This window comes from Ammospiza caudacuta, chromosome 8 (genome assembly GCF_027887145.1).
Source record: "Ammospiza caudacuta isolate bAmmCau1 chromosome 8, bAmmCau1.pri, whole genome shotgun sequence".
Taxonomy (NCBI): Eukaryota; Metazoa; Chordata; class Aves; order Passeriformes; family Passerellidae; genus Ammospiza; species Ammospiza caudacuta.
In genome coordinates this window covers 24626172-24651605 of record NC_080600.1, presented here as the reverse complement: position 1 = coordinate 24651605, position 25434 = coordinate 24626172, and the positions used below count along the sequence as shown (strand labels likewise).

Sequence of the window (25434 nt, the reverse complement as noted above, 5' to 3'; positions counted from 1 at the left end):
CACCAGGCATTCCATCTCCCGCCTTCCGTCTCCTGGTGTCTGCCTGAGGTCTGCAGTCTGTGCTTGTGATTTGTAAGGGCTGGACTATGGTTATGTACCTTGCAGTTGAGTCTTGGCTAGAACTGTTACGTTATTGACCTGCTTCTCTGCTCCTTCCTGATGCAAGTGTGTTTACTCTTCAGTGCTGGGCTGCTGCCTATGTAGGTTTTAGTTTTGCTGTACTTCTGCAGCTGTTGGCTTCTTTAAATTATCTTTGCGTATATGCATAAAGCACCAATATTTTTCTCACTGCTTCCATTATTTTTCAGAGATGTGGTAGAACCCACTCCTACACTAACATTGCTGATAGTTCATTCCTTCACTACTGAAGAATTTTTGAATAGAAGTTTTCTCCTTTTCAGTCCTATTTGCTGTTTTTTGCTTTGATCTAGACAGTAAAACTCAGTTGTTTTGCCCTTTCTGCAGCTGAGTGTATTTAGCCTTCTAAAGCAGAGAAGGTCAGAGTCCAGCTAGCTGAGGTTAAGGCTGACACCTCGCTGCATGGTCTGCCAGCGCCCCTCGGCGTCGTAAGGCCTCGGGCTGTGCTGGTTGCGGACTGGATCGCTGCTAAACAATGAGAAAGAAGGAGTTGGACACTCGCTGGGGGGGGGGCTAAACAGGTTTATTGGAAAGCCCACGATGTATCAGCAAACGACCAAGAACAAAGGGTGCTTCAGAGTTTTAAAGGGAAGGAGTGGACCCGGGAGGGGTTTACAGAAGACCAATGGGGAGAGAAGAGGGGATGAACTTAACACAAATGACATAGTGGAGAGCCCAATAGGTACCAGGTATGGGAGGGGTCCAGGGACCACAGCCAACCACAACCCCCAAAGAGGAGAAGCTTCTGGAATACTAGGTGGAGTGGGGGGGTGATTGACTTGGCCCAGGGAGGAGAAAAAGCATACATATAAGGGAAAATGGGGAGGAGGAATTATATAACCTAAAAGATTGACAACAGAATTGGCAGGGCTGTGGCGGGAAAACTGAGGAGGGCAGAACCATTTTACACAAAATGGGGGGGAGCAGATACATAAAATGGGGGAGGAATTAAATGAACTTAATGAACACACTACAACACTTTCTCTCTTCAGTATCCAGGTAATGCAGTAGTTTCCTATTCTAGTTTTCTTCTCTTTTGAAATAGTAGAAGAAAAATCCTGATGTCTCAGCTAGGGCAGCAGTATTCGTGTGCAAGTATGCACAGACACATTAAAGGCAGATAATGCCATTTCAGGTATCAGTTTAAAAACATAACTGCCACAAGACCTTGGCTACAAAACCTCTTGCACAGTTTGTTTTCCTCAAAATGGTGGCAACCTTTAAACAAAGTGCATTTGCATTTATTTTAAAGCTAAAAAAGGAAAACTGGAGCAGCACCTGTGTGACCTGGTAGGACAAGACAATAAAACACAATACACAGTCACTTTGGCTACTTAAGATTTCACATAAGGGTGCTGCATCCCCAAAATTCAGAACTGCCTGAAGATTTTCATGGAAGCAGTTAGCATTTCAGGAGTATCCTTAACGTCTTCAGCACTATTTTTTCCCTTCCAGCAAACCTGTTTCGTATGATTCCATTAAATTCTGATTCATCAGTGTTTATGATGTGTGTAGCTTAATGCAACCATGCATTCTCTTTGTAACTGCAAGTCCATCTCCAGGCACAGAAAAATGTACAGAGAGATGAACAGGTATTTAACAAGTAAGAAATCCTAACTTTAAAAGGGATTTACTGTAGTGAATAATGCTTGTCTATATCAATTTAGATAAGAAGATTTTAAGATTATAAATCAGAGTAAGACAATGCACATCAACTTTTTACTTACAGAAAGCATAGATTCCATTGTAATTATATGATTAAAGTGTTTCCAGTTATAATGTGTTGGTTACATGTTTGTAACGTGTTGGTTACAAGTCAGTATTGTATGACAATTTAAAAATTAATAGATTGTCAAAAAAAACCTAGTTAATGTATACCAACTGAAAGCTTCTGTGGACTACACTTTGGATAAGCTCCTCAGGTAAATTCTGTAGATTTATTGCCTATGAAATATTTTGTTTCCATTCAATTCTTGAGGCTATAGCATTTTAGAACATTTCATTTAATAATAGCTTTTCACCTTTTGGCATCTAGCCATGCCCATATAAATGACACATTCTCTAATTTTCTAATGCAGTCTAAACTAAGGCTAGGAAGGACTTGGATTAGTGCAGCAATTGTATAACGGTTCTATCAATGTTTTTTTCAGTATCCATGCCATGTCACTCATATCTTCCTGTCACAGTTCTGTCTTCCTCCTTGATTTTTTCCCCTGCTTTTGCAACATCTGTGAGGTTAGTTCTGGCATGTTTTGGTCCTTTGTACTGCACCTCATGTAATCCCAGTCCATTTTCTTGTAGTCACTAAATGTCCCGATTTTCTGGGGGTTTTTTGTATTCTTTTTTTTAATTGCATTTCATCTTATCATATCTCCTTTCTGGAGTGTTTGTAAGGCATTCTTCTCTGTTTGGCATGATTTCGTTTCCCTTCCCAGATGTTCAGTTGTACTTACAAAGCCACTACAATGTAAATGGCTGCATCATGGAAGAGCACTGTGGGTTTGGAAAAGCAGTATGGGATATAAGCATGGCACTTGTGTAGCTCCAACCCAGTTTGGTCACCCACTGTCACTGTGCCTGGACTGTAAATGGTTACGTTGGACAGGCTGGCAGAGTTTGGAAACACAATTCTAGCTGGACAGCATGGGCCTAGTGAAAAGGGATTAAAAAGCCATCAGCATCAGAACAAAATAAGTAGGTACATGAAGATAAAGAAAATTATTAAACAAAGAGTTTTGTAACAACTCACAAAGGTCTAGATTGCATGAGCCAAAATTATGTAGGAATATATGAGGAAGTTCCTATGGTTCAAAAACTAACATAAGAATCCAGGAGAAATGTGGGAATAACTAGAGGTTTTGGATTTGATTATCAAGGAAAAAAAAATATATATATAAAGCTCTCCTACTTTTTTGTTTGGTTGGTTTTTTTGGGTTTGTAATCATGAAGACTGCTTACAGTGTACTTGTTAAATGCAGATGAGAATGACAAGCGTGTTTGAAGTGGTACTGGAGGCTGTGCAGGGAGTCAGCCCTTGCTGGAGCTGGTGGATAGAGCAGCCGCTCTCTGTGACCGAGGCAGGTCCCGTTACAGCCGCGGGGCAGGAGGCAGGGCATGGGCATGGGCATGGTGGGCTGGCAAAGGGCAAAGAGAGAACAGGTGCAGGGAGCTGAGTGAGCCAGCCCCCGTGATGTGTTCGCTTGCAGAAAGCATCGGCATATCGAGCAAACGAATAACCTCCCGGTTTTCTAATATTTTTTTGTAAACAAAGAAAAGTGTCAAAAGAGAAATACATACCTGCATTTCTTCTCATCAATCAACCTGAAAATTGGGCGTGACCGAACTCAATTCAGTCAGGTACAAAAGGAGAAGCCCAAAGACGGGAGTTCTCCCCGCCCTCACACCTTAAGAGGAAGAAATGCTTTATAAAACCGTTTCCTTCACCAGGACCCGTTTCTCAGAGCACAGGTGGAGCTGTGCTCGCAATTTATTCTTTTCCACAATGAACTGAATGCACAGAGGGACTGCTGCTAGCTATGCCCACGTCGGCATCACTTTTATTTCCATCAAAGCTCACTGCACCTTTCCCTTCCCTTCCCCCGGGCCCCACTCCGGAGCCCCGGGCCGCGCCGCCCTGAGGGGCCGGCACGCGCCGCCTCACGGGGCCGAGCGCCGCCCCTGCCGCAGCTCGCTCAGCGCGGAGGCGCTGCCGCCTCAGCTCGGCCCGGCGGGCGGGCGGCGCTGCCCCGGCTCCTCAGCCGTGCCGAGACTGAGAGAACATTGTCTTTCTCTCTCAGGTGTGCCCAGCTCCCGCCAGCTCTCCGGCCCTGCGAGGCCGCCCCGCCGCCAGTTGGGGTGGGAGTCGCGCCTCAGCCGAGAGGGGCTTCGAAATGGCATTCGCCATTCGCCTTGCGGTCCTCTGGCGCTCAGAGCCGGGCAGGGGTTGTCACTTCTCTAGCGAGTCGCTATTGGCAGGGCTTAGTGTCGCCGGGAGCCGGTCTTGGCCCCAGCGAAGTCTGCTCTCAGCCCCGCGGACTTAGGCGGGGAGGGAGGTGGCCTCAGCCCCGCTGAGCTGGGTTCTGGGCGCTCTGGGGACACGGGCGGCGCCTTGGGAGCGCTGCTGCCGAGGCTGTGCGGGTACCCCGCCTCCGGGGGGGCCACCAGCTGTACCTGTTTTTCCAAAATCATAGGTGAGGAATGCTCAGGAAAAAAAACTTCCATGATTATAAATGGCCGAAGATACTACAAGGCAAGAAGTAAGTAGGCGTGACACGGGATTCAGGCCCATCGGGACAAGGCCATGAATAACTGAAGAAAAGTTTCTGTAAGTTCCCTAAATAGATCTAGCTCTAGTGTATAGTATTTCCTTAAGCGACCTATAGTAACTAGTGGACCATAATATACATTGCAAATACTATGATAACGCTTGATAAATTCATTTAAGCAAATCTTCCTCCTGGGTACATACAGGTATGCAACTATTAACAAAAGAAAGGAAAGGTACTGTTATCCATAGACAGTGCTGCACGCAGACTGAGATAAGGCTAACTTAAAATGTCTTCCTATTTATTTCTCTGAAGTGGTGCAAGTAGTTTTGTGAATACAAATTTGATTTTAGTTTTCATTTTTAAAAGCTAGGTTTTCTTACTTCATCTGCCCCTTCAAAAGCTGCACTCTGCAATTTCAATTTCATTGCACTGGAAACCAAGGATCAGTGTTTTGACGTTTTCTGCAGTTATTATGTGGAAAATTATGTTCTTGTACAGAAATTTCAGTTAGCGTGATGTATAGCAATAGAGGTTACTGTCAGCAAGTTAGATGCAGTTACTGAGTATTTTTCTGTCAAAAGTTCTAAATTGTATCTTAACATACTGTGGGGTCTTGCAAAATATGCTCTGAAAACACATAAAATCCTTTTTCAAGTCCCTTTTTATATTCCCAAGTTGACGTCCAGCTCATTCTTATGTCAAATTCAAATTGTAATGCAGTTAATATTCCAGCTTTATATAATTTATTCCTTCAAATGTTAATCCAAGTTGGTGTTAATTATTGACACTGTAACACAAGAATTAAAATAGAGTTCACCCAAGTTTTATTCAAACAATAAAAATGGCTTGAGCCAAGCAGAGCTATTTTTCCTTTGGGCTAAGATTTTCATATAGTAATCTGGTTAGGAGTCAAGGTTTCTGAAAGCCATTTCAGACCCTTTTAATAATGGAAGTCAGTTTAAGTGCAAATGGATTGTTTAAGAAACAGGGAGAATGTGAAGTTCTGTGCTGACACGTGCTGCTTGGTGGTGTTCCATGGTTAGGAAGCTGTGGGAACATTATTTGCAGCACTGTGTGTGTGCACATTGGAGAGAGGGCCACTGGGAGATTCCTTCCTCAGCGTTGTGTGCTGCCTGTTGGTGTGTGTGCAGAGGAGGTGAATTCCCCAGTACCACCCCAAATCCTCGATGTGAAGAAGTACTGTATCTATATTATTGACTTTCTAACTGCAGAGAAGAGGATTTAGTTAGCAAAGCTATGCCTGTTTGGTTGCTTTAAGAGCTTGCAGGACTGGTTTTGCAGTGCTTTTGCCAAATGCTTTCTCAAAAAAAAGTTCATTGGACAAAGACAATGACTCTTGCTGTGCTAATGCCTGGAGAGGCTCACTAACAGGGGACTCCTGAGCGCAGGCTGTCTGGGGAAGAGAAACATTTTGTGTTACAAAGACAGAAGTTACTGTCATTACCAGCCTTCTGGCCAATGAGAAACTGGAGGAGAAGAGGGTAATGAATGAAGTGCTGATGCACTGTGCCATGCTGTGAGAGTAATCAAAGAACATTTGTGTACAGGAAGGGGGTTTGAAGTCCTGAAAGTCATCGTGAGGGTTTACTTTTGTTCTGCTTAAAGATTTGGGTTTTACTGTTTGGGTTTTTTTTTAACCTAGCCCTAGTTTTAAGTTATCATCTGAACACACTTAGTGAGATACATTCTGTGCCTGTAGCTTCTCTTTCATTAGTTTTTCCAAACTTACTGCCCCTAGAAATGAATTCTCATGAGCCTATTTATCAGTAACAGAAAAGGAGAAGGAGGAAAAAAGCCTCATACAAACCCTGAGCATAACTGGTCAGGTGAACACTAAACTTTTTACCAGTCTACAGCTGAACTTCAGTAATGGAGAGAGCCAGGGAACAGAGGGATGTCTTGTGCTTGATTGCTGTAGGGAAGTTGGGAATGCTCTGCACCTGCAGGAAGAATCAGCACTTCATTCAGTAGGAATTGTTCTTTTTGTTTCTGTTCTAATTGTGGTGAGTTTAAACTCAACTGTACTGCAGCAGAATAACCAAGCTGCAGTGGGGCTGGCAATCATCCAGGACACAAGTTCAGAGTGACATTTTTAGTAAAGACTCCTGTATTACACGTGAAAATATGGAGGCATATTCCTCGTAGTGCTAAGGAATATCCTTGAGGAATCCAGCATGAGGACTCATTTGCTGTGATAGATTCTGTCTCTGCTGCTTGATAAAGCCATGTTGCTCCTGGAATGGAGAGGGGTGGTAGGAAGAAGGTAAGGGAGCTGCAGCAGGAAAATCTAAAAGGACACAGTGAGGGTGATGTCACCTGGGGAGTTACAGTGTACAGCTGAGGGAAACATCCATTCCTCTATGGACAGTGGGGTGACTGCTCGTCAGGTAGAAATGGAGATGGATAAATAAAATGCATTAAATCAATCTTCTACTAGTTCCTTCCTAACTTGTTCTGCTTTTCATCCATCTTTCACATCTCTGCACAGCTCTTGTTTTGAGAGTTGAACATGTGACATAAATAGTGAAGAAACACAGCACCACATCAGAAATCTGGAAAATAATATGACAAACTTTTGTTGTTTATTTGTGCAAAGTCGCTGGAAGGAATTTCTCCCTCTCTGGGAAAGAGAACTTCTCTGAATAATGCATTGTGTAGGGCCATACATGCTTCCCTGCTGCCAAAGCTGAAAAGCTGTGTGGCAGTAGCTAGAATGGCACTGCTCTGGGATAAATGACTGCCAGTGTAAGGCTGAGCTTTTCCATCTGAGTGCCATACAGTAGGGAAAGGCTCTGCTGAGCACAGCTGGGAATTGGCCTGTGGTGAGGGGGGAGGCAGTGACGTTTTTCATTTGCTGGTGGTGCTGCTTTGTAAGGAACAAGTTGTGTCATGGCTTCTTGCTGACTGGTCCTCTTTTCTCCATCCCTCACCTAGTGTCTTCCTCAGACATGGCCTCTATCCTGCTGTGTGGAGAGGGAGTACTGACACTGTATGTGGATAGAGACGTTTGCAGAACTACATGTATGAAAACAGTGGACTAAGATAATTTTACAGTATTTCTTATGAAATAGATGAAAATTCAGGAAAATTTATTCATCTCCTGAAGCATGGTAGCATACTGACTATGGAGAGAAGTGCATTCAGTACACAGGGGATTGTGGAATATGTTCAGCCCACTTGAAATAATGGCATAATTACTGCTATCAGTCTCTTCAGCTGCTTTCCTAATATTCTGCATGGACTTTTTTTGTTTTGCTTTGACCTTTCTCACATCACATACCCTTTCCAGAATTTTCAAGAAAATTTCATCTCCTTCAGGCTTATGCCCCTACTGTGGCAGAAATAATAGTGATTCATTTACTCCTCTGATTCACAGAGCAATGCTTGCAGTAACCCCTGGAGATTTCTGTAGTTGGCAACCTGAAACACTTGAAAGGGATGTAATTTTCAGAGGGGTCAGTGTTCATGGCCGAAAGCTTCAACAATATATTAAGCTGGGCATTTTGATGAAAAAAAATAAAAATTACTTGTATTTAATCTGAGCAGAATTACTATTCCTGCACTGTGTGCAATGACTGAAAATAGTGTATTAAATACACTATTTAATACACTATTAATACTCTATAAAGCAGATAGTATCTCTGTTAATAAACACATGCTTCCTGCCTTGTATGTATCTGAAACTAATATTAATCTCTGTAATTCAGGAACTGATTGTTCATCTTCCTTTGTGTCTAAAGGTGGGAATCTGCCACTTTACTTTTGGCTGCCTGTGATTCAAACCAGTAGGGAGTTGAGATTAAGGTATAAGAAAGAAAGGTGAATTCCAAGTAAGGGGAAGTATTTCAGTAAGGAAGTTAAATCTTTTGATTCCAGTTTCCCAGAGGCACCATGCAGACAAAGACTTTCTTTTCCTGAGTGATGCTCCCCTCCAGGCTTCACATGCTGGTCTTATTTTCTCATTGTGAATGTTGGTGTAGACGTCCAACTTCCATGTGGACATTCACATTTGTGTACTTAAGATGAGTCCTGTGTCTCCCACCCCTAGAATTAGGAACCTAACACTTAGATGGAACAGTATGAAGTGCCTGGACAGATAATGCAATTTTCTGAATGCTGTGCTAATAATTAGTGTCTGCTTCATGGCATTGAAAGTGATAATAAGAATGCTGCACAACAGAATACAGAGGAACTAGAAAATTCTCTCTTAGGAGATATTGACACCAATTTATCCTCTCTTCGTCCTGGCAAGGTTTTTTATGTTGGTTGGTACTTTCTAGTTACTATCAGCAGTATCCAAAGACACAAAGTTATGTGAAAGAAGTTCCAGCCTTTGCCTAGATATCTGTTGCTTTCATTCCTGTTGTGCTGTGCCATATTAAAAGTTAATTGGATGACCCAATTTTAAACCTGAAATACAGTATGAACCTAGAGACTGTATCAGTGCAGTTGTAAGTTGCTTGAGGAGCACATCTACAGTGGTACAAAAAGCTGGAGGCCAAAATAGAGTGTTGGAAGCACATTAGCAATTAATGACTGAAAAGAGAGGTGACCAGTGGAGTGGGAATGTGTACAGCCACCATATAATAAAAATCAGATTTTTCTATTTTAGTGAAATTCTACATTGGGAGAGACTGGTATGACGACAGTTTTAAGGGCCTGTGTTCATCATTCCCCTACATTACAATAAAACACCATTCTGCTTCTTTCCATGTGCAATTTAGTGTTCAAAATAGGTCAACTGAGCTAAGTTTCCTTTACAAACTAACTCAGACTGTAAGCTTTGTATTTCTGTTTCATTCATCGTGTGCTTTTAAGGCCTCCTCATGTTCTTGTTAATAATTCAGCTTTGCCTATTCTAGGTTTATGGCTCAGAGAGACAGTACATTTTGCTGGCTTGAGCATATGGCTAACAGGAGCTATGTCAGGTGAGGAATTCAACCTTTAGTTTTTCACCTATTCTTTTTTGTTGTTAGTCAGCTTTGGAATAAAATTATAATGCAGTCAGGTTTGTACCAACTGCTAGCTTGGGCAGCCTGTTACTTTGAAATATCTGGAAAAATGCCAGAGATCTCAAATGTCTTGAAGACTGTCAAGCCTTGGCTTTTTATCTTTCTTGTTGCAGCAGATGAGAACACAGCAAGTCCTGAAGCAAACCAGTTTAGGTAAGAAAGTTTTTAAGTGTCATCACCTGTGGCACCCTGGAGAAAAACTAAGTGTGTTGTTCTGACTTCCACAAAATAGACAAATTCTTGTCTCGTTCTGCTGACAAGTCATAATTGTCTTAGAGATGTCAGCTGGTAGCTGGGGACTGTTTCTCTGCTTGGAGCTGTATTTATTAATTTGCTTTTTGGGTTTTTTGTTTTGTTTTTGTTTTTTGTTTCTCATGTAATGAAGTTAAGCTAGTGAGCCAGGCAAAATAGCTGATTCCTAATTTCATCTTAATGCCAAGAACACTGTGAAAGTTATGGAGAACATGTAATTAAATCTAACAGTTACTGACAGTTGTTGCTTTGCAATGAGGCCTTCATACTTTCCTGTATGCCCACTTTTTTCTGTACCATCCCAGCTATACTTGATAGGTTGCACTAGAGGTGTAATTGCATTTCTGAACACTCCCTAAGGGTAGAACTGCCCATGCAATTTTGGGCTTTTCCAGCCCTTCTCTTTCCAGTGCTGTTCAGAAACTGCTTGCTGAAGAGAGACTTTTGAACTGAGTGGTCTGTGGCATGATGAATACAAATCTCTGTGACTGGTGAAATTCCTTGGTATGGTTTTTAGGTAACTCTTTAGTCCCACCTCTGAGAGGAAGTTCAATGCTTAGTTTCTACAGGCCTTACCTGTTGTCTTCCTTCAAAAGAATGATTGTTATAAACCACACCTTAAAGGCTATTAGTTTTGACTTAGGAGTTTGTAGTGTTGACAGTTATGATGTGGGGCAGTGCCTAGAATATTGGAGGAGGAATATACAGCCTTGATACAGCCTTGATACAATAAGAAAGGATGGATTGTGAAGGGTGCAGCCAGTAGAGCTTTCATTATAAGTCCTGTCTGAAGAATTGACTCATGGTATACCTTTTCCTGCTTGGATTCTTTGCCAAAGAAATAAAATGGTAGCTTTCTTTCTTATCAGGATTCATGGCTCTGTCAGTGTCAACCTATTGTGAAATGTAACCTGGGGATTTCATTATCAAAAATTTTTAAAAGCAGAATCAATTCACTGAAAATATTAATGCTGTAGGTACTAATTTCCAGCTAAGGAATTTCACATTGTAAGTGTTAGCTCTATCTAAAAAAGCCCATTCTTGCATGTATGTGTAGTAACAGGAATAGCTCTTGTGAAGTCGTTGTGATAATGGAGCTAATGACAGCACAGTTGGCACTGTCGCGCTGAGGTGATCTCCACCCTTGCAAGACAAAATCTAGTTAGATTAGCACAATTTTTGCAGAGATAGACAGTTATCCATATGTATAAAAGATTTGACTCCTGTTAGCTAGCAGATGCCTGTGTCCTTGACAAAGCTGTTTTTGCAAGGTAGATACATCTATAGAATGCACAGTGATTTCTAGTATATGCCCCAGGCTCTTCTCCAAAATACTTTGTGACTTGAAAACATATAAATGTGTTTTGGAGACTGTGTGGAGGATCTTGTGGGGTGCAGTGATGATTCCTTTACTGGTAAGGCTGCCTTAAGCCCAAGGTGAATCAGATTGTCATAGTACCAAGTAAATCTTCTACTCTATCCTTGACACAGTTCTGACTCTACGATGGAGGCTGTTCTGAACTTGTAGGTATGCAGATGTGCCTTACCTTGGCTGTCTTCCCAGCCTTTCCTCTTTCTTACATTTGGACCCAGGTCTCAAATAGAGCTTTTTAACTGCAGTCCTGCATCTCCTTGTTCCGGGTGTTCTATCTTCTACTTGTGACTTTATGGATATAGACGGTTTTTACAGAACAGTTTTTAGGAGGACTCTGTGTCACAAATAAACAGCATATTGTAAATGTTTTGGTAAAGGCTTTATAATATCCCACAGTGGGGGAGGTATCTTGCAAAGGGGAGGTCACTTCTTTTACCATGGGCAGCTTAAGGACAGCTGTAAGCAGACACTAAATAGAGATTTGAGATTCATATGGAAGTGATGTGTTGCATGTAAAAATAGGTAGAAGAAGGTAGATGCGTCTCTGGCACTTTTTTGTGGATAATAAAGGAAAATGTAGAAATATTTAAGGAACATTTTCTCATGGCACTGAAATCTGAAACAACAGCAAATGGTGCTTAAAACAGTTTGGAAGAGTGCTGTCTCCACTCATTATGATTTCCTAGGTAGCTACAGAACTAGAACAGTGGTCCTGATCCCAAAGAGAATCTTGTCTTTGCACTTGACTGCTTCTTAGAAAAAGAAAATCCCATCCAGTGTTTTGTTTCCTAAATACCTCCTTGCACAAGCAGAATTTACTGAACTCTTCCAGGTGAAAAGTTTCCTGATTTCTAGTAGTATTCTCTGCTACTTCTACCCTCACCTTAGGCATTGTGCAAACGTGACAGAAAGAGAGAAATGGTTCATGGAAGTTCACTGTAAGAATAATTTGTTCTATCAGTCTTTGGTGATCAATGCTGTTGAGAGTTCTCAATCTCGTCCATGGTCTTCCTTTTACTACTATTGTTACCCAGCCTGGCATGAACAGAAGGGTGGAAATGAACTGTAATTAATTTGGGCCTGAAAGACATACAGGACAAACATTTTCAGTAATTCTCTCCCTCTCTCTTTCTCCCTCTCTCTTTCACTCTGTCTCCTTTTTTTATTGTTTGTAAGCATGTACAGAATATATACAAAATTTTGACACAAAGTAAGAATTACTATGAACAAGAAAAAATGGAAATGGAGAAGTAGCTTAGTGTGGTGCAGTGATTTTTCAGAGTAAAGGTTTCCTATAGTACTAAGGCATCCTGAAGGTCAGTCCTCTGAACGTACCAAGACTGGCTGATGGTAGAAAATTATTTTCATGAAATGCTTAGCAGCTCACTGCAGATTTTGCAGAATCTGTCATCCTACTGAGGCATTTGTTTTAAAAAATATTTTTAAAAGCTGTTATTCCATATAGGTGAGGTTTTTTATTCAGAAAAAGGAAAAATTGTTGCGTAATTCTCTGTCCCAGTTACTGCATGCTTTTTAATATGTTAAAAAGTATTAAAGGCATATGCAGAGCAGATGCTGTCTTCAAGTTTCTGATCTGTAAATATGTTACTAGACAGTCTGGATGTGAATAATATTCACTGAGCCACTCTCTGCCATGGGACAATCCTGTCATGTTGTAGTATATCCATACAACTTGTCACTGAGCTATTTGATACATCATTCTGTTTGTTCTACAGAATTGGTATAAAATCTGTTCTGAAAGAAAAAAAATTAAAGAATTATTTCTGATATTGAAAGAATGCAATATTGCCTTTGATTGCAGTTTTTCTGCATAAAGAAGGAGGAGTTGTAAAACATGAAACATGTAGAGTGGAATGGCCTTTTCCGTGTTTCCTGGGGTATTTTTTACTCTGTTATTGTAAACCTACTGGAAGGATGAATGATAGATGCGAATAGTTCCGATTCCCTTGAAAGAAGAGGGCACGTTTGGTGCACATCTTGTTGTCTCCTCTTGTTCTCTCATCATTTCTGTCAGTTGTTACAGGAATGATCTTTATAACTTGTGTTTAGCCTGTGAAATGGATATAAAGACCTGTCAGACTACCTTTTCCAGTATATTTTCTTCTGAGGAAACAAACCCAACGTAAATGTCATCTGTGGTATGAGCAACTGTAGCGGATGGAGCATTGAATTAATGCTTCTGAGAGGCCAGCCAGGAGAGATGATGAGATAAATACAGTAGATATAGTACATAATTCAGAAAGCTTCCTGTGGTTGAAAATGAATTCAAGGAAAAAGAGTGTATCTTCAAAAGTCAAGAATATTTAAAAATCACTTTATCTTTTTTAGTTTTGGAAAATCGTTGAAAATAATTTGCAACTATGTTAATGAGGAAAATTCCCCATTAGTTAAATTAAAAGGATATTTTTCAGTTGTCAATCTTACATTGTTTTGTAATGAACATTTTATATATGCCAAAAGGTAAGCAATTTGCTTATAAGCTATATCTAGTATGGTGCCTCATGGTTTGTGGCAAAACACTGTCTTAGTGAAGAATGATTATAAAACTAAACTGATTGCTGTATTGAACACTGTGAATATTGTCCTCAAATGAGGAGGAAGAACTGCTGTTAGATTAAGTGACTTGAATTTAACAACTGCTAATATGTAGGAAAGTGATGTTAGTGCAACTCCCTTGCTGATGTTTGTTTTATAGCTCCAGAAGCAATTTATATGCTGGCAGAAGGTTTGGAGGCTCTGCAGAAGTCAGCTAATGATAAACTAAAGAAATATGTGGGTGATTCATGTAAGGCTAAGCTGCTTCTCACTAGGGATAGTTTGACCTCTTTCCAGTTTCAAGAGTGAAGGCCTATGGTGTCTGACTGTAATAATAGATATTGTAATACAGAGAAATTAACTGATTTATTAGTTGGGCAAAAGGTGGTAATATGGTGATTTCTGATGGCTTAAGGTTGCTCAGCTGGGAACTTCACAGAATTCAGCAGCACTCCCAAGAAAATGTGTTTGGTTTCATGTTCCCTCATAGCAACAAATTGGCTGCTGTGAAAAGAACACCTGTTGACCAATGTGCCAAAAGGCCTTTGGAATAGAAGATTCATCTGCTGTTTGAGCTGGAAAGTGAGTGAGCTCTTTGTGACAGGCTGAAAGACTGGGGGTGAAATATATACAAGGAACACCTGAGAATGCAATTTTGTGTACTTGTTAAATCAGATAAAGTGCTTTCCCCATAAAAAGTTGTGGAGAAGAATGCACACCCTGCTTCCCCCTTCTTAAATTAGGGTGGTTTTTCCACAGGGTAAAATTCTGTGTGCAGGGGCACATCTTTTGATATCTGATTAGTTCCACAAGAAGTGAAATGGAAAAAACAGCATTTTAGGCTTCGAGGTTATACTGTGGACAAGGCTGCAATGGTGGCATTTCCTCAAGGTGTGGTTTTTGATAAAGCTGTCTTAAAGTTTTGTTATATTTGCCTCCCCATGCTGTGGTGTAGCTTTTATTCTTTATTTAATCTGAGTTTTCTGATCTTAATGATACCTTTGGAAAGATGCAGAAAATATAGTGGTAGCTTGAAGTTTTAATGGTGAAAAACTACTGTAAGTTTTGGGTGATGCATGTGTATAAACTTGATTTTTCTACCTGAAATATGGAGTCATCTTTCTAAGTAAATTTTAAATGTATCTAGTACTGTGTTGTACAGGAAAAGGAAATTATTAGGAATGGTTCAGGAGACATTCAGAATTAAATGAAGTAAAGATCTTTGCTAGTCCTTTACAGATAGAAGTGAGAAGGCTGTATTCCTCCTTATTAAAGTCTTGATGACAAATGAGTATGAATATTTCATTAGGCAGAAGAATACTTTGTTAGTGTTCAAACTTGATCCTGCTCTTGCATGAATTCCAGAGACACACAAATCAGAATAATTTTATCATTTCTGGCAAAGACTAATTTTGTTAAATAATACATACTGAATTGCCAGGTTTCTATAGGAGCTGTCTATTTATTAGAAGAAAGAAAATTATTACATTTGAAATTAGGATTTAGGAGAGAGGATTTTTTAAAAAGCTGTCTCTGAAATAAGGTTCTACCTTACAGTGTGACTTTTTCTGTAATTAAATATTGGTTGTCTAAATAATTACTTAGCTAAGAACAGAATGTCCTTATGGCCTCAAATGCTTGCTTATTCTGTGTGAAGGAGAAAAAGAAAAAAGTACGAAAAGGCGTTTGCTTGCCTTAAAATATTTGCATAACAAGTGCCATACTGTATTCCTTTTAATTTTAATTAATATTTTCTATAGACACAGTGTTACCATAAGGAACAGACAATAAATATTTAAGAGTCTGTGAACCCTAACAGTTATAACCAGGTAATGCTCTAGCATGTGTACCTTCATTTGTTTTCCTCTTTAGAAGGTGAAATATATAGTGATCATGAGAAAAATGTATGTGGCCCATGTGTTAATCAGGCTCTTTGGTCTCACTGGTGTTGTGTCTTGATACACACTCAGGGATCTGTAGGTCTGCAGGTCTCACTACTCATTGGTTTGAAAAGTGTGCAAGGATTTGCATTTTCTGAGGGAGGCTAGCAGAAAAAAGGCTTGAGTAAAGTACCAGTGGGCAGTGTGGGCTGGCTGCCCTGGGGGATCAGAGGAGCCAGAGAGGCAGCAGGGCCATGGGCCAGAGCTGGGGCATCCTGGAAGGACCACGGGCAGGCCCAGGCATGGCTGTAGGATAGCCTGCACAGGGACCAAGGAGAATAGTCTCTGGTTAAATGCAGCTTCCATGAGAAGTGCCCTGACATTGCAAGCTTTTGCCAAATAGCTGGGCATTATTCTGGGCTCATTGTTGTAGTCGATAAACTACATGCAGTTTTACATGCCGCTCTTGCTTCAGTCAGAGCTCACATGCCTGTCTGCTGCAGCTCTTTGGATTCATGAACACCTTTATTATGTCACAGGACAGCTCACTCAAGACTGTAGTCCTTCTGGCATGAATGACTTCAGTTGCTGACACAATCTTGTTAAGGATTAATTCTGGATTTTCAGTATTTTCCTTAAGTTCTCTACCAGTGACCTATTTAACTTTTAAATTTGCATGGTTGTCTCTTCATCTTTTGACAGTCACATTTTTTAAGTGTTTTCTTTGTACATGTAGTGAAACTCAAACCTGTAATGGATTTTGTTTTTATGTGGAGTACCATATGGCTTCTGATTTTGTGACATTGCACTGTACTTCCTTTCTACATCTGAATTAGCAAATACATCCACTGCTTTAGAGTCTATCATCTGAAAGATTTTTGCTTCCTTTTTCACTGGCAGTCAGTAGTTGAAGGTACAGAATGAACTGTGGCTTACATCTCCTAATTTTTTCTCCTCCCTTTTTATTCCTGGAATCTAGGAGGCCTTTGAATTATTTCTGAAATCACTGTAGATTTGAGGTCCTTGAAAGAGTTATTGTTCGGAGATCAAGTCCAGCAGAATGTAGCTTTCCCCAACCCATCTCTGTCGGATGGATTGTTTTTTCCCCCCTAAAGCTAAGACAAAATTTGCAGTTTCAAAATCATTATTCATTTGTAGCGTACCTTTCTCAGTAGTGATGAGAGCGAAGCAGCATGGGTAGTCTGGAACATTGTTCCTTAATGTTTGCAGTAGTACCTTTGCTTTGTTGCAGCATCCTTCAAAAATAGGATTGCATGCTAAACCACTGACTTCAGCAACATTCATTGTTATCACATGCAGCTTCTCTTAAAAGACTTAACTATGAGACACATCTTGATTCATTTTATGTGTGTGCTTAAAGGATGGTTGTGAATTTACAACATGACAAATGTGTAAAAAGTAAATGTGTCTGTAGACTTGCAGTCCATAGGTGCTACTGAACTACTTTCAGGCATCCAGCAACCCAAAATATTTCTTAGATGCTGTAAAGACAGTGGAGTTGCACAGGTCAGTGGAAAAACCAATAACTCAGTCTGAGATTATTTCCATTGCTGAAGAGGAATCTCTCTGGAATGCTAGTGAGACGCCCAGAGATTGCAAAGGAGTATGATTAGAGGATATTACCACTCATTTTACAAATTGGAAGAACAGATATAGAGACAAGTGAGAATTTTTTTCTGGAATACACACAAAAATATTCTATCTTGATACCTGGGCCCATTGCTGTACCATGCTTTCAGGAGCAGGTTATTCCACCTCCTGTTGCTTCCCACATAGTGGTTGTCTTCACTAATGTAAAAGTTGAGCAGACTGTAAGGTCCCCATGCCTCTGAGATAACATCCCATTTTAGAATTACTTCAGTTTTCATTAGTGAATTAACTAAACATATAAATATTTAAGACTATCTTAGGTGTCTATTACTACAGGAAATAAATAATTCATTATAGAGAATTACCTTTGTAAAATTGACAACACAAGGATATAAATCAGATATGACAATTTCCAAAAATGCAGCACAATATTTTGTTTTTGCTCAAACACCCTCAAGGAAATATCTTATTGATGCAAGCATTGTTTTTCTAAGCTGGGTAACAAACCTTCCATTATGTGAAGAGTAGTGATGGGAGAAAGTCCATTTACAGAAATGTGAGTATAGTAAAAATGTATTGACAGCTGGGACAATTCAAGGAATCTATATACAAAATGTAATTTCTGTTTGACATTGGAAAGGTTTTTGTGTAAATCTGTCAGACTACAAGCATCATTTTGAATGTGGTTTTATTTGCATTATTTGATATGCTTCTGCTTCTGTAGATTGGTTGAAATAAACTTTGTGCCTGCCAAAAGCTAGAGGAAAAAAGAACAAAAGTGAAACAAACAGGAAAAATTAAATTTTGATGACTGCGTGGCATTAAATAAAGGATTGAATACTCAGTGTGACAAATCAATGATCAAACTTTAAAGTGGGATGCTGAAATTCAGTGGGAGGTTTTGGTCACATAGCGTGTTTGAAGAAGAATGACGTAGCAAGGCAGGGCAGAAGATTAGAGGAAGGGGGATTCTTATCAGCCTTTTTGAAGGAAAATCAGCCTCTCTTTTCACAAAAAGACAGCATGCTGCAGAGATCAGGACAAGGGATTTAGAAAAGAGCAAATGTGTTTCAGAGTAAATGACTCAAGCTTGAAATGAGAGACTGGGAACTCCTGGTTATAGTAAAAAGCTGAGACTTTGAGATGTCAGGAAGCTGAGATTGAAGTCAAAACAAGATATCTGTTGTTTTTATTGTTTATGTTCCTTGCAATAGCTGAAGGGGTTTTCAGAAACCCTGTTAAGTCTGTGCATATATTTATTTCAGCTCACACATATGTTTAAAAATACCCTTGCTGTGGAGCTAAGAGGGTTTCAAGGCATGGGAGAAGAAGCTGCCAGCATGCCTCTGTGGCTAGCTGAGATAGTCTACAAAGTCACATGTCTGATGAGAGTAGCCAAAATGTACCTGCTTGGAGCTTCAAGGGACACTTAGAGCAAACCTTGGGGCTGCCTCTGCACTGGCACCTGGCAACAGCAGATGAGACTTCTGACAGGGCTGTTGCAGTGGGACATTGCTCTAATGTGTATAGTTGTAGCTTGTGATGTATGTGTAGGAGATGTACCTTTCAATGCAAGGTATTACTGTTGGAAGGTACTAGTTTGTCCAATTTGTAAATAGAACCTGAAGCATATATAAAATATGATTTCTGCAGTACAGGAGGTGAGTTCTAGTCAAGAGTTCTCTGAACTCTTAGGATTGTATTTGAAATGTAGGCGCTATTTGAAATGCTATCTTGTAAAAGGAGCATCCTTATTACACTGCATCACTCACACTATATAAAGGTATCCTTGTTAATTGGATCATGTCAGTTTCTTTTTTGCTCATCTTGCTTTTATGGTGCTTCAAACTTTGTTCTTTTAGCAGGTACTCCTTGCTTAAACAGTAAGTTAGGAACTAGGGCTATTTGCAAAGGGTGTCCTTACTGAAGGGGAAATGACCCACTGTCATATGAAGTGATAGAAAATGGCTGAAGGTGAAACATTGTTAAATATGTAATACAGTAGATCCTGTTTCATATTGTCTGTGCAATCTAATCTACTTTTAGTCTGCCTTAACTGATATTTCAGTGCTGCTTTTGGTGACATACAACTGTTTTATCTCTTCTCTTTTTCTGTTTTTTTGAAGGGTATCACAAAACGTTTTTCTCTTTCAAGTTCTGAAACTTCACAGTACTGAATGCAGAGCTGTTACTTAAACTGAACAGTATGTATAAAAGAAAACTAAATAGCTGCTAATGAACTGCTAAAGGCTGATTATTCTAGGTCATAGTTACTGTACCCAGTGTGTGATACAGCATTCTTACCTGTCATATTTTCTCTTTGTAAAATAGCTTCAGGAATTCTCTTAAGTTTCTTCCAGACGATCTGCAGCAACCCAAGAGTTAATCTGGGGGAGAGGCTAGTTTGGTACTTTATTCTGTGTTTAAATTCTATTCTGGAAGTTCATGGACAATTTTGTTGTTATTAAATTGTTTCTCTTCAAGATCTCAGCTCTTGGAGGCATTAATCTCCTTCAAATCCCCTGAATCAGTAGGAATTGAAATAGATTAGTGATCCTCAGTGTGAAATAGCTGACAGGAGCAAGCTCTGAGAATTTTTGCTCCTGTTGGTATTGGCATCTATTGTTTCTCCTGGGGTGCTTGTATCTTTTCACTTAATAAGATAGTTGAGTATTTTGGTGGTGTGTTTTTGTGTTAGTGGACATCAGGCTTAAATGTCAATTGTGTAGACTTGTGTGATAAAGATAAATCAGATCTTTCTTATTGATGACCATATATCAGAAGGTGTAGTAAAGTGGACCAAGATCTGAATTGGTCTTCAAATTCATAAGGCCAGACATTTTACTGGATTACTCTCTGAGAGAATTGGAAAATTGCAGAATATTATTTGGTATTCCCAGTGTAGAAATGCATAAGCCAGGAAGATAAGAAAAGGTCCACCAGTAGTTACATAAGTATGTTAAGACATTATTCTTCTTGCTTTATCTTAATAAGAGGTAAGATCTCTTTTGGGTTCAGATCAGAAAAAAAAGTTGTTTTTATAACTCCCTGTAGAATAAAGCATTATTTAATAACATACACAGGTATAACAGCTCTGAGCTGCTTCTGTGTTTATCACTCTGTCTTTTTTTATCTGTACCCCCAAAATCCTAACTGATTTTCAAGTTTACTGTGAGCAGCAGTGGGTACTGGCATTGTCCAGCTACCTTTAGACAGTCACAGAATCACAGAATATACTGAGTTGGAAGGGACCCACAGGTATCATTGTGCCCAGCTCCTGGCCCTCCAGAGCACCATCCCCAAGAGTCACACCATGTGCCTGGGAGCATTGTCCAAATGCTTCTTGTACCCTGTCAGGCTTGGTGCTGTGACCACTTCCACAGGGAGCCTGACCACCTCTTAGGTGAAAGAGCTTTTCCTGATGTCCAACCTAAACCTCTCCTGACACAACTTCAGGCCATTCCCTTGGCTCCTGTCCCTGGTCACCAAGAGAAGAGATCAGTGCTGCCCCTCCTCTTCCCTTTGCAAGGAAGTTGTAGATCTGTGATGAGGTCTCCCCTCAGTCTCTCTTCTCCAGGCTGAACAGGCCAAGTGACCTCAGCTGCTCCTCATACAGCTCCCCTCAAGCCCCTTCCCCATATTTATTGTGCTTCTTTGGACATTTCTCTGTAGTTTAATACCTTACATTGTGGTGGCTAAAACTGCAGGACTGGAGGTGAGGCAGCCCCAGAGCAGAGCAGGACAATCCCTCCCTTGCCCAGCTGGCCACGCTGTGCCTGATGCCCACAGGACACACCTGACCCTCCTGGCTGCCAGGGCACTGCTGCCTCACATCCAGCTTGCCAGTGAGCAGGACCCCCAGGTCCCTCTCTGTGGCGCTGCTCCCCAGCACCTCATTCCCCAGTCTGCCTGTACATCCGGGGTTGCCCAATCCCAGGTGCAGAATCCAGCACTTTCCCTTGCTAAACTTTATATGATTGATAATTGCCCAGCCCTCTAATTTGTTGATGTCTCTCTGCAGGGCCTCCCTGACTCTGAGGGAGTCAGCAACTCTTCCCAGTTTTGTATCATCTGCAAACTTGCTTAGTATCCCAGTCCTGCCTCTTGTCTGGGAAGATGTCAAGCCAATTGCTTTGTGGTTTTGCCTTGGTCTTTGTTACAGGATTCAATGTACATGGCTATAGGCCCAGAAAGCATAACCCAAATGATACATTTATAATTTATTAAACTTAATTCTATAGAGCTTCTTCTGATAACTGCTCCTTGAAGATAGCTGCTGAAATAAGTTTAAAATAATGGACTTTCTCATATGCTTATTATTATTTTTGAAGCCTGTTAGAGGAGAGAAATTATGCAAATTGGTGTCACGCTAGGCTACTGCACACAAGCTGGTAATGCATAACAACTAGCTCACTGATGAAAATGCTTCACCCTAAGCAAGAAGTCATTGTCAGCACTAAGGGAGATTCTTCATATCATGATTAATAGTTTATTATTTTTCTTATGGATAAAAGAGAGTATCTCTACTTATTGAAATCTGCATTAGAATAAAACTGCTGTAAAATAAATCCTGGAGAATTATGGTGACGAATTATGATTGATTGCATTATACAATTAAGGTATATTGTGAAACAATAGGAAGATCCCTTCAAAATATTAAGTAGTTATTGCTCACTCTGTGTGAATGACAAAGTGGCTTTAAGTCTTCAGCTCCTGCTTGTAAAAGACTTGTTAAATAGATCAAGCTCAGTATCAATTAGTGTCACAACAATCTTTAGTATTAATGAAGTGAAGCTGTTAGGATTGGACCAATTTAGTTGTAGCTCCATGACTGCATCTTAAGCTAACAGATACTACACACACTACTGTTGTCTAATACTGGGCATGAAAACCAGTGCATGAAACACACAGTTCTGTGCAGCATGGCTGAAACAAGCTCTCCCTGCGAGGAAGCTGGCTTGGTGCTGAAGAATTCTGATATGCTTAGCAGGACAGAAATCCAATATAAGATAAGCTGGTTTCAGAAAATAGGTCACTAATGTAAGGTTGCAGTTATTTTCTTCCAAAGTTTCTCCTACATCTGTCTTAGATTTCTTCTTCCTCGTCCATGCACAAAGCTTATCAAACTTTCTGATTAACACTGCAGTGAAGAGCCTGGTTTTGGTCTGTGGGTCACCATTCTGTTGCAGCCCTTCATCCTTCCATTTTAGCACTAACACATGCATTTTGTTTGCCCTGGTAAATTGCTACCAAAGGAGGCAGAGAAAACCTTCTCAGGTATAGATTTTTCATGCATGGGGAGTGTACCTGGTAGCCACCTGATCTGCCACCTGCAGTTTGTAACTGAATGGGGTCATGGGATTATAAGCTTTAGTTTAGTGCTGAGTTCACAGCCTGAGATGGAAGTGATGTGTTAGATGTTAGTTATTTGTAACTGCTTTAGTGTATTTAGCTTGTTGGAATTCTATTTCAATAGCTAATGTAAATAGCATTTCTGCAATAGGAGCACCAGTGATCAGAATTGATTGTTTGACCTGTTCTTCTTAACAGGCTTTCAGATATTTGGATCTGGTCTTGGAAAATAATTTCTGCTTAATAATGTTTAATTAATTTATAATGCTAAATGACTAGATACAGGATTTTATTCAGCATTTGGTCCTTGGAGTTGAAGATATGGAACTGATTATTAGCATTTAAATTAATGTATTGTAGCTCTGTGTGAATGACCAGGGACTTTATTTTCAGTGGTACTCAAGATTTCAATGGAAGTTTTTGTTGATTTCTGTTTTGTGACTAACCAATGGAGTTAGGAGTGCCTCCTGATCTGACACATTCCTGCTGAAAAGACTGAAAATGCACACCCTGAGCTGGTCAGGGCCAAAGCTGTACTTGACCTTTACCTTTATGCATCCTGGATCTGTTTGTTTATGAAACTGGCTGGTCAGGGTAATGTATTCACCCCTTGCCCTGAGTAGTTTGATTTATATGGACAATACAAAAATGATCAAACGTTATTGGACAAAGGTTAATGTTGCTCTCATAAATATAAGGGTCCAACACAAGTTTACTTACAAACATTTGTAATGCAACACATTATTATGCAATGAATCTAAATGAAAACATGTGCTGGGTTGTCTGGACTAGGCACATATATATTTCCTACCATACATTTTCCAGGATATTAATGAAGAGTTTTCTGGTTTAGATTCAAATATTTGATCCAAAAATTTGAGTTAAGGTTATGATCTTAGAAGCACCTTCACTTCAGAACTGATTTAGGAGTGGTGGTATGAATTTTTACCATTTGACTAGAGTGTTCTTTGTTCTCTTTATTTCTAGAGGACTAGGTGACATTTAAATTTCTGTGCCATGATGGTCAGTAGCTGGTTTCATGGTCAGGAAGCATAGACAAGACAAGGGGGCAAATAATCACAATGCTTTCATCAGAGCTGGCCTCCAGACACAATCCATTGCCACTGGTCGTCACTTAACTCTGGCTCTGTGGCTAATACTGCAAGTGTAAAAGCCTGGAGTATCTAGTCCATCCATACAAAGGAAACAAAAGAAGAGAAAATAATGAAGATACTACTGAATTTAAAGGACTTTATGTAGACAAAGAGAATGTATGTAAGCACAAATAATAAAAACTTTAAGTTAGAATATGTGGAAAGAGAGAACATGTATTCCCACTTACGTTCTTTCTGTTTCCAGTTTGAGCACACAGAGTTGATTTCATGGCTTGTGTATTCAAGTGAGACTTGTTCTGTGAACTGAATTTAGCTGGAGTGTTCTCAGAGATCTGCCTTTCATCTATAAATAACAGCAGTTCTATTCTGGTTGTCTTGTTCTGTGCCTTATGTTTGCCTAGTGAAAATATGTGATCAGCTAAAGTATGGTTCTTTTTTTGTTTATAAGTTTTATAGCATCAATAATAGCTTTTGAACATGCTTTTCTCCTTCATCTTCTTCCATCATTAACTTTCATCTCAAAAAAACTATCCACAGCACATTCTGCAGTCTCTCTTTCTGGGTTCAGCTGAGAACAGTTATAGGATGGTGTCTTCATAGATTTTTTTTGTATGCTTAATTTCAAGATATTGACATTCTCTTTGTTTTAAAGTAGCCAGTGAGAAATAGCAGGAGGAGAGTAGCAGAGGATGCTGTTCTGACTATTGATTTTCTTGTGCCTTTTGTTGGTTCATTAATTCCTCTAACAATTGCTTCTGAGGTAGCTGTCTGTGTGTGACCCCTACTAGCCAGCAGAATAGGGTCTGTCATGGCTAGGTGAGGCTGTAGCTAATAATGTCAACTTCACCTTCTGAATTCTTCTGCCAAGGAGTTACAATTTAGTGTCCTGGCAGCAGTACTGAGTTCTCTGCAAAGAGTGAAATACCTTACTTTTGAATATGTCATTGTTACTCTTCCACAGTGCATGTCAATGCCAGAAGTGCATTTGCACTGCATTTACTGAAGCCAGCTGTTTCATGAGAGAGACAAGAGGGCTGAGACAAATGGAACATTGCAGAGAGGAGCCCTGTCTATGTGTTATTTGTATGGAAGCAGGATTTTCACTACTTTCACTGGTATTGGCTGGTATTGCTATCATGTCCCTACCAGCTATAAGAGAACTCACAACTCTCTAGTACTGCGTATCATGATTGTTAGAAAGCACCAGGCTGAAGTGAGACTCTTACTAATTCTGCAATCTCTATAGATAATGCCTCTTGCTGTAAGTAGAAGAGGGTGCATTTTGGAAAGCAGAAGGGGTTCACTGTTGTGTGTAGGAGTTGAGTGAAGCGGTAGTGAAAATAGAACAATAATTGTAAAGCTGTTTCTCTGGCTTGTGAGTCCCTTTTCTTCCTGTAATTTTTGAGGAGGAGAGCTGTGATAATGAATTTGTGAGGAGAAGTTGCTGATTTTATTCCAGTTGTAATTATCTCATTAACAATATCTGCATGTTGAATATAGAGTTTGGAATTTTTTGTTTTGTTTTCACAACCTAGGCACGAGTATCACAGTAGAACCTCTGGGACGCCACGAATTTTTCTAGATGGCTTTTCTGAGGCTGTTTAGAGCCATGGAATACAGTTGAAAGGCTGTGGTTCACAGATGGAAAAGTGATTTGTGCACTGTCTGTAACCTATACTTTTTTTATGGTATCTTATATGATGTACATAATACATGTAGTCACTTTATCATGAGGATACTGATAAGGGATGATAATATCCAGTCATTGATTCTAATGTTGATCTTCAAGAAAAGTATTTTATTTAAAAGTAGAAAAATGTTGCTTGCACATTTTCCTGACTGCCATTTAAGTTA

General features: G+C 40.0%; 1 protein-coding gene across 1 annotated transcript in view; it reads left to right on the top strand.

Moving 5' to 3' along the window:
• Positions 1 to 4410: 4410 nt before the first annotated feature.
• The window catches only part of MYO3B (myosin IIIB), a 207385-nt gene continuing 186361 nt past the window's right edge, over positions 4411 to 25434 (top strand). The window contains exons 1-3 of the mRNA XM_058809484.1: positions 4411 to 4462; positions 9290 to 9355; positions 9553 to 9592. Of these exons, the coding sequence (XP_058665467.1) occupies positions 9349 to 9355; positions 9553 to 9592 (47 nt within the window). The 5' untranslated portion in view covers positions 4411 to 4462; positions 9290 to 9348. The remainder of the gene's footprint in view (positions 4463 to 9289; positions 9356 to 9552; positions 9593 to 25434) is intronic.